General features: G+C 34.5%; 1 protein-coding gene across 2 annotated transcripts; it reads right to left on the bottom strand.

The window, feature by feature from the left end:
- Positions 1–1,835: 1,835 nt before the first annotated feature.
- On the bottom strand, positions 1,836–7,565 carry LOC133870816 (serine/arginine-rich splicing factor RSZ22). 2 transcript variants are annotated; one of them, XM_062308043.1, is made up of 6 exons: positions 7,470–7,565; positions 6,161–6,260; positions 4,821–4,909; positions 3,062–3,281; positions 2,760–2,873; positions 1,836–2,146 (listed from the first exon to the last, which is right to left on the bottom strand). In XM_062308043.1, the coding sequence occupies exons 2-6, from the start codon at positions 6,247–6,249 to the stop codon at positions 2,110–2,112; spliced, it is 549 nt and encodes a 182-aa protein (XP_062164027.1). In that variant the 5' UTR covers positions 6,250–6,260; positions 7,470–7,565; the 3' UTR covers positions 1,836–2,109. The 2 variants fall into 2 exon arrangements, with proteins under 2 accessions (XP_062164027.1, XP_062164028.1); XM_062308044.1 differs by having other exon boundaries at positions 2,760–2,864.
- Positions 7,566–9,825: the final 2,260 nt, after the last annotated feature.

Below are 9,825 nucleotides of genomic sequence, written 5' to 3'. Positions count from 1 at the left end.
AAAAATAACCATTCCATTCTAGGGATCTATTCCGCGAAACAAACGAGATCTTAAATTCTTGCATTTTGCTTAGACTGTTGGTTAATTAATGGATTTGGTTGTTGATTTGATTCTTCTGAGTTTGCGGGTCTGTGATTTTTAATTGGTTTGGGTGGTGGAAGAGGTTTGATTTGGACACGAGGCGTGTAATAAAATCATGAAAGATTATTTTTAGGATTAACTTATGAAATCACGTAAGATTAGTTTGAATTAAAATTAATTCCTTAAAATTTACCAACAAATTACAACTATCGCAGGAATTTAAGAAAGGTCACGCGTCCATTCTTTTAGGATTTACATATATATATATATATATATATATATATATTTTATCACACAAGTTTAACATACTTTCCAGCACCACTTGAGTTCCATCAACTTCTCTTATACATCTAATAAGGCATGCAAAATAGTTTTGAACTACCGCATCAAATTAAGATGAATTTCCACTACATTTCGTACAAGCGACGAATTGTTTGAGTTTTCCCCCAATCCTCTCGTGCCTCTAATAGGTAAATCATTGAATCAAGAAACAAATAAATATTGAAAAAAAAAAAAAAAAAATACCAACAGCTAGCATATGGACCGAGTAACCCAGACACACTAGGGTTATGCATAATAATAATAAAAAAAAAATGTGAAAAAGAAAAATACTCCAGTAGAAAGCTAGTATATAGTAGCAGAGAGTGACAAATCTCCCTCAAAATCTCTGGCGTCACGGAGTCTTAAGGGAAAAAAAAAAATGTTTGTTTGCAAGTGGGGGCTAAACAAAATACCTTCCTACGATGGAGTGATGAACTGCTTATTGTCGTAATGCATGCAGAGCATTATCCCATTAGACCGGAACACTTGTAAACAAGGCAGTGAACCACAAAAATCATTCCAGTGCCGAAGGCAGACTAATCATCCACAGCCAAAACCAGACCAACTACAGAAGAAGCCACTTTAGCACTAAAAGCCAAGCCAAACCAAAAGAGGGGGAGCTGCTTTGTTTGGCACTAATAAAGCCAATTGGAGGAGTTCACCAAATACGTAGCTGAGGCCACCACAAACTTTAGAGCCAAGGTCACCAAACCACAGCACGAGGAACAACCAATGACCCAATAGATATTAAAAACAAAGACGAGAGAGAAGGAAATTAAAGCAGGCACATAATAGTATAAACAAACTTTGAACGCTAATGTCAAAGCAATTCCCGCACCCAAATTAAGGTAAAAGTAAGATTCTTTTGCTAGAGGTGTATGTTACTCCATTGGAATGCCAAGAGTAAGATTGTTCGGAACTTTTAATCACCATTTGCAACCCAATACAATTTGCAAATTCAAAATTAATTTATCCTCGCAAAATTAAAATCTTAAATCCAAGACCTCTTTTTAAACAAACCAAAAAGATGCCTTCCCATATGGATCATACACCTAGAAGTTTTAATGAAATTCAATCCTTTTTTTAAAAAAAAAAGAAAAGAAAAAGAAAATCACAACAAAAAACTATACTTGTTGAAAGAGAACCCCCAAAACCCCAACTTCTGTAGAACAGATACAAATACCTGCCAGAAGTGTTTGACGCAGCTCCTCAATCCTCTTAAGTTAAATAAAAGAAATCCACAAGAGAAGGGAGGCGCATCACAACTGGAGAGATTCAATCAAATAGAAGCATCTACAGAAGTAGCAGGCTGGGACCCACAACCATTCAAAATTGAAGATCCCAAAGCCGGGCAATGAACAACGAAATCCAGGGGAGTGCAGAAGCACATCAACAATGAAGCAGGACCAGATGACACCTCAACACCAAAAAAAAAGAAAGAAAAAGCATAGATCTTTAGCAACACGCTCATTGAATGGTCTTTAATAGATTCATAATGCTTAAGATATTCTCCTATAATGAAACAACATATTCTGCATAGAAGAAAAAAATCCAACTCTAAGTTAAAGAAAGAAAGAAACTTATCCAAACCCAAGAGTAGAAGCTGGGGGCGTCGCCCGATTTAAACAGTCATATTGAAGTCCAAGCACACTAATTAACAACCATTCCCAGTATCCTCGTAACACAGCAAGGTGACCAAGTCTGCATTCAGCTCCTGCTTCGGCGTCGTTCCCTTACACCATTTCTGCATAAAAATCCAGCAAAAATAAAAGTTCAGTAAAATTAATCAACAAATTGAACTCTAAACTGACAAAACGTGAACTATTCTGTGTGCCATGATAGTAAGCATGCATGTGAGAGTGGTCCAACTATTAGTAGTTGAATAATCCATAGCTATTGGCAAAAGAGCAATCATGCATGGGGTCAAGTTAAGCTCATGAGGTCGAGTTTGATCCTCCTGTCCAGCAACCAAATTGAAAGAGTGAACTGTTACAATTGTGCAAATAAGGACAGAAAGCATAAGAGAAAGAGTGACCTCTTAAGTTTTACCAATTGACAGGAAAAAGTTAAAAATTCAGGGATACCAACACTCAATAGACACAAACCCACAAAGAAAGCAAATTAAAAACTAAGGGACGTGAACCATCTACACACACCCGTGCACACGCGCACATGCACTCACCACAGGACAAAGCAAAATATGCAAATATTGATGAGTAACTATCCAATATCCGGGGAGTCATGTCCAGCCATTTATTGCTAGGCTGTTAAACAAGGGCTAGCAACCTTCCCGCAAGAGATCTCCTCCTATCATTTAACTAAAGAGAGCTTTATAAGACCTAGCAAAGCAACCTCACCCATTAGCATATGGCACTTCCTCACGTGCACGATATGGTGGTGACCTACTGTAGCTGCGTGGACGAGGTGACACACTGCGGCGTCTAGGGGACCGTCCACGGGGACTGTAACTCCTACACAGGAACAGATTGTGTCAAAAGGCATCATATTGATAGCACGTTTATACCAACTTAGATTGGAAAAGATCCTCATATCCGCCATCTTGCAGTCCCATGCAAGCAATCAACATCAAATATTGATGCTAATAAGAAACTTAAATGGCAATCATTATATTATAAAAAGAACGACTATCTGACATTACCTTCGACCATAACTTGGGCTCCTTCGATATCGAGGGGGAGTGCGACTACGACGTCTTCCTGAACCAACACGCAGACGGCATTCACGAGCAAAATGACCAGGCTCACCACACTCATAACACTTCAAATCAGAGCCTCCAGAGCGACCACGACCCCCTCCACGACCACCACCCCCACCACCTCTTGAGTTGTGAGAAAGCTCAACTCTCCAGCCGTTCTTGCCTGTTCAAAACAGGAAAAATTAATAATAGCAGAAGATCTATAAACTATGCATAGTGCTACCTAAAAGTTGCTTCTATGAAAAGTCAAAAATACTTTGAACAAAATGTAAATAATATGAACTATTTGAAAAGAAGGCAGCACCGAACACAAGTAGAAAAGCGAAGTAAATTTAAGCAAACTCAGACATGAGTTGCGAAAAGCATTTTACAGAAAGGGGTAGAACCAGCTCCTGTCAGTCAACATTCGCATACTTTGCCAAATTCAGAGTTCAATAAATACTGAACTGGTGAGCCTGCCCAACAATAAATTAAAGTATATATGTATATGGTGAAAAGTAAGAGAAATGCATCAGGAATAGAAAGCACTTCTAATAATGAAAACTTAAAATCTGGTGACATTCCTTCCACAAAATTAGCCATAATAGAGTTGGCATGAATTTGGTTCACAATTTTTTTATTTTCAGTATATAGAATAATTTGGGTATGAGGCTCATACTTCCAAATGATCTTTTCACAAGATTTATAGAGCATATTTCAGTTTACTAGGGCACATATTAGACCAATGAGAAACCACACTTCCCATAAGTTGAACTTAGTTGCAAACATCTCACACGAGAAAAGAAACTGCCTATGCAACAGATGCTTAACTCAGTCACCGACGCTCTCCAAGCACTGTTGAATTCCTCTGCTGCATACTTATCCCTCTTTACAACCAGAGAGTAATCATCATCACTATTTGATGACCAGTTAAAGAAGGCCAAAACAGCATGTTGTCTCATATATGAAATCTAGGGTGGAGTATTAAAAGAAAAAGAGCATCTTCACACCCAGAGGCCTCCAATCACAAAAGACAAAATTAAACAAGTGTTGAGACAAAATAAAGACCAAACAAAAAAAAAAAAATTGACAAGTAACCAAACAAAAAAAAACAAAAAAAAAATACCAACCAAAAAGCAGCACATAATTCACTATCACTTTTAAACAATTTTGCCCAAGACAAACTGTTGGACGCGGATATGGACAGGTATCTTTAAGAAAGTTGGAAGTATCCATGTCTGAAATGTATTGGACATGGGATAAGGCTCAAACATGTCCATGAATTTAAACATTAAATTTTAAAGTCAGATACCTTGAGACATGGCTGAGATACTGCTAGACTGTGGCTGTCACACAGCCATATACTTAATTTATACTATACTTGCTTGAGTATTAGTTTTAGATTATATTTTATACCTTTTGGCGTTGTTATTATCTTAGAAAGGGAGTCTTTAATCTGAAGAAATGCCTTTGAGAAAGGGAAGATGTATTAACAAAAATGGATATTTATTGATAATTAACATCAACAAACAATATCATATCCTAATTATTTAAAAATTGCTGCATCGCCGTATCCATACCAAATTTCATCCATGTCCAGTGTCAGTATTGGTGCTTCTTAGGGAATAAAGTTACAAACAAATTTTTTTTGATAAGTAATAAAGTTACAAACAAATTCAGTACGAGTATTACAAAAACTAAAAAAAAATCTTTCTAGACATACCATCTAACTCACGGATGGCATCATCTGCATCCCTACGATCCTCGAAGTCAATAAAAGCATAACCCGGTGGTCTCCGTGCAACCCATACACTACAAGAAATCAGCAATTTAAGAATAAAATTAGAAGAAAAAATCAATGGCCATCAGGGCAACTTCAAATTATGCACATAGTTAAAAACCTTCCAGAACTCAAAAAGTTCACATGACACTCCAGGTAACATGATTCCGAAAACATATAACCTCTTTGCTCATACAAGGCATGGTTTTAATGATTATGGAGAAACATACTTGGCAACAAGCAGGCTGATTTTACATCCCCATTAGAGTTTCCAGAACTTCTTTATGCTAGTAACACTCAAATTGTTTAAAACTGATGCATTTGTCTTACCTAACCATGAAATTGGGTGAACAAGTATAAAAAAAAAGTACAAATTGGTGCCAGTAAAATCCATGCCAAAAATAAATGATATGCAATTATGCATAAAACAAAAGGTTTCTGAAACTCAATTCAAGTAGTTAATGCAGTTCCTAAACCTGACACGAGGGAATGCAAATAACCAAGAAAAAGTAGCAATATATTGAACCAACCAATTGACAGAACATGAAAGTTGATAGAAATATTGTAGGTACATAATTTTTAAGGAAAGGCAATCCAATGGTGTAATGAGTGTTAACAAGCACACACAACTGACAGGAAAATTTTCCAAAAGGCTTGGATTGGGAAAGGTTATCTTTCTAATATTAACATTTACAACTTATAAATACAAATACATATATTTATTAAAACAGCTATCTTCTTTCTTGAATCACTGTCAACTCTACTTCTAAGCATAATGAAGGAAACAACAAAAAACTAAAGGTTCTTAAGATTGATAATCATTACTCATTTGAAAAGAGAAATTATAGTGTTAGGAAAATGAAGTTGATTACTTTAACTTCAGTAGCAAGGGCCATTTCATGGCTAACCATTGAACTGGGCCCAACCAAAGCACAGCTAAATTAACTGATGATATTATCCTATATGATAGTCAATAACGGTATTTCATTTTTAACTCAAGTTAAAAGCATGCACAAATAAGCACATAAATTAAAAGATTCCATCCATCAGCTTGCAAAGCTATATGGAGAAAGGAACTAGAAAGTATGCAATAGACCAAAAAAAAACTGCTGAGAGATCAGCAGCATTAATACAGAAATCTTTCTTCAAAAGTTAACAAGAGTAAGTAGTAACTACTGAAATTTCCAATGTTTTTAAGATTTTTTTTTTATTAAAAAAAAAAAAAGAAAAAAGAAAAGAGAGAGAGAGAGAGAGAGGTAAAAGTGACTTTGAAATTATGCTACCTTTCTATAACTCCAAAAACACGAAATTCATCTTCAAGATCCCGCTCAGTAACTCGTGGATCCAAGTTTCCGACATATATGCGAGTCATTTTCCCAAGAACTGTCACAAAGAAAGGGAGTTAATCAAATTAATTTGTGATTCACACACGCAATGTAATCCAAAAACAGATGTGTCACAACAATTTCCACCAGTTAGAACTAAAAATCTAGCCCACAAAAGATATCTTCAAAATAGGTGATTCATGTTTTCCGCTGTAAAAGTGAGGATCTACACAGGAAGCATTAAGCTGCAAAATAAGACGGCATGAAACGGTCCAAGAACTTAAAATGCACCTACATACGCTACTCTATTGAGCCCAAGTGAAGGAATAATAGCAAAAAAGCACAACTAGCATCAAATATTTAGCAAAATTATATAGAGAAATGTTTGGTTTCATTCTCTTACATATCTCTTGTCCATCACCATACAAGATATATGCAAATCTACCATTTAAATCTATGGAACACATGTAGGTTCCATAGATTTAATTGTGGATTTGCAAAAAAAGATGTGCAAGAGAATGACAGTAAACACGTCTCAATTATATAAGAAAGCAAATCCTAAAATGAAAAAAGAATTTGCTTCATAGACCCATGAATAGTTGGGATACTCAAAATGGTTTGGAAATCACATTTACATAACACCCATACGCTAAACGGACATCACTGATACAAACATCTAAATTGTAAATTACAAGAAATTAAAGAGAACCCAATAAAAGAAATCGAAATTCTTAATTATCAAAAACCCAGCTTCTTTATCATTCTGCAATAAAATTAAAGAATGCTTCCATCAACACAAAAGGAGTGCGAGGTAAAAATTAAAGCTTTATCATTCATTGAGTTCGAGGAGAGGTACGTATATACATGTATATATACACACACAGATATATGTAAATAATACACACAAAACTGGCTTTCCAAAGGCAGCAATTTTTCCAACACTCCCAGCCCCTAATTTCTACTCTAAAACAGCATCTACACCCTTTTCCACAGCAAACCGTAACCCTCAATCTACTCTTACCACTCAGCCAGTCAACAGAAATTCCCTCTGGTTTGATGGAAAGCTTGTTCCAAAGCCTTCACTTGAAACAATTTTTCTTGCCGAAACAAAAAATTTCGTTCGAAATCGAACTTAAACGAAGATGAAAAACAAACAAGAAGCATACATAGATAAAAATAAAATAAAAATAAAAAATTGTAGGTAATTTGAGATATACAGAGATATACACACAGAGAGAGAGAGAGAGAGAGAGAGAGAGATCTGAACCTGAAGCAAATCCGCAGAAAAGAGAAACCCTAGCAGCCCACGTACAATTTCCCTTTTCTCGCTGCGCTTCAGTTGCCAATTGGTGGACCGCTAGGTTTTTTGATTTTATAGTGGTGAAATTGGTATCCGAGCCCCGGTAAAGTTTAGAATTTGGTATTTTGCCCCCGAAACGAGCAACGACAGATAAAATTGCACAAATTGATTTTTAGGCCAGAAACAATAAACGGCAAGACGTTTGTGACTGGACACCCCTTGTGAGGCCTGTAAAGAGCTTTTGAGGCCGGCCCATTTATATGAAGCGACTAGCGAGCATCTTTAGATTATTGATATGTATTTAAACTATTTATTACGTATAATTCTCTACTTTAACTAATTTTTTTTTTTAATATATAATTTAACAAATTTTTAATTTTTAATTTTTTTACATTTTTTCTTTTTTAAATATTATTTTTCATTATTTTTTTACTATTTTCTTGTCATGAAAGGCTTTAGAGAATGTGGAGGGTTTAAAGCATTTGTATAGGAGGTAGGGCCTATTTATATACTAATGAATTTCATCGGTTAATCGGGTTCGGTCAATTTGATTATAAATTCATTTTAAAAAAAATTTTAAAAAAATACTATGAAATATGAATGTTTAATATTAAATGAGGAAATCAATAGAACAAATCGCCATCAATTAAAACACATTTCATGTGTCATGTTGGTATTTATCATCAATACTTTATAAATACGTGCTCCCATGTACAAATAATCAAGAGAACAAAATTGCTCAGAAAAACAAAAATCAAGAGAAAAAACTATCAAAAGAAAATATGTTTTTGGGTATTTATATTGTTGACATAATGCATCATTTAGAGTATTTCTACCGGTAGAGACTATTTTAGCTACCAAAAATACACATTTTTCTATTTTAGCCACTAGCTTTTTACTACAAACTCCAGTAAATTATCTATTTCACTCTATACCTTTTATAAATATTATTTTTCAATTTTTTTTTATTATTTTATTTCATTTCTATATCTCGTCTTCGGAGAAAAAACTTCTTAATGATGTACATGCACGACGACTTATAATATGATATTATAATATATGTCCAGCATACTACCCAAAGTCTACCACTAACCTTTCAACTAACGTTTTTTTTTTTTTTTTTCCCTGATTATTTTTTGACTTTTCGAGCATTTTCATTTTCATTTGTATTTTTTTTTTCTTTTTCGATATTTTTATTGAACTGAACAAAAGCAAGCTGTCATTAGTTGCTTTTGTAGGATGCCTATAACGCGGCATGAGCAAAAGCAAAAGCAAGCTGTCATTTATTGAACTGTACGGGACTATTACAAACATCATGCGTATGCTCCAACGTTGGAATTCGGATTTAGTTAGACAAAAATGGCGGGTGAATTTGGCTAAAACATGATTTTATTCAAGCATCCGGATTTTCAAAAAAGAATATGACACTATAGCAAATAGAATCAAGATTTTTTCTGTTCCCAAACATCCCATTATTTATTTATTTTAACAAATTTGCTAGTTGTGTGTTGTCATCATTAGGGGTGCACATGCGGGCAGATATTAACCGTCCGCATTCACTATCCCTGTATGCAAATAGGATAGTAAAAACCATTATCAGCATGTGCAGATGCATATAGTAATTTTAAGGTATTCTACGTACCCTTTATATATATATATGGATGTGTTATATTTAGACAAACTATGTTTTTTATGTAATGAATTTGTAATATATATATTTTATGTTGAATTTGTCATTTATTTATTTTTTAATGTTTGCCCGCTTAAATATTATGGTCATTGAATATGGATAAAAAAAACATAAGAGTATTTCTTGTGAGCATTGATTACTATGAACATTTTAAGGTTGTATTCATCATTTTTATTTTAATTTTTTCTCTCGCATTTAAAATAGGCTCATTACCTATTTGCGGATATCGGATAATAACTGTAATAACTGCACGGATAAGATTGTAAAAAAAATATCACGAATGCAGATATCTAAAAGTGATATCCCTACTTTACAAATACGAGTTCAGATATTATAAATAACTGCATCCGTATTCGCATATATATATATATATATGCCGATCTAGTCATCATTGATGAATAAATAAGTAGCTATTTTTTCTTTTTGGTATGCCACTGCCCTTTCGTTCTTAAGACGTGAAGCTTTTGTTTATTTGGAAAAAGGAAAAATCGAACAGTGCATCGATCAGATGGTGGAGATTACGTTTTCTGTGCAATTGAAATGGGTTTTTGTTTGTTGCTTCTTCCGGGTGTTTGATAACTTTGTTTGCTTTGAATTGTTGCGGGGTTAATTGGATTTGAGTGGTTAGTGGTT

Source organism: Alnus glutinosa, chromosome 6, assembly GCF_958979055.1.
Source record: "Alnus glutinosa chromosome 6, dhAlnGlut1.1, whole genome shotgun sequence".
NCBI classification, from domain to species: Eukaryota; Viridiplantae; Streptophyta; class Magnoliopsida; order Fagales; family Betulaceae; genus Alnus; species Alnus glutinosa.
Note: the sequence above shows the minus strand (reverse complement) of the source record. Positions and strands in the feature narration are given on the sequence as shown.

What these genes read in the sequence shown, in the direction of transcription:
- LOC133870816 (XM_062308043.1), bottom strand. Translation starts at nt 6,249, where the DNA reads ATGACTCGCATATATGTCGGAAACTTGGATCCACGAGTTACTGAGCGG. An exon ending in GTTTTTGGAGTTATAGAAAG is followed by an intron (nt 4,910 to 6,160) that starts GTAGCATAATTT and finishes GATTTCTTGTAG; the next exon opens with TGTATGGGTTGCACGGAGAC. An exon ending in TGCCATCCGTGAGTTAGATG is followed by an intron (nt 3,282 to 4,820) that starts GTATGTCTAGAA and finishes TGTTTTGAACAG; the next exon opens with GCAAGAACGGCTGGAGAGTT.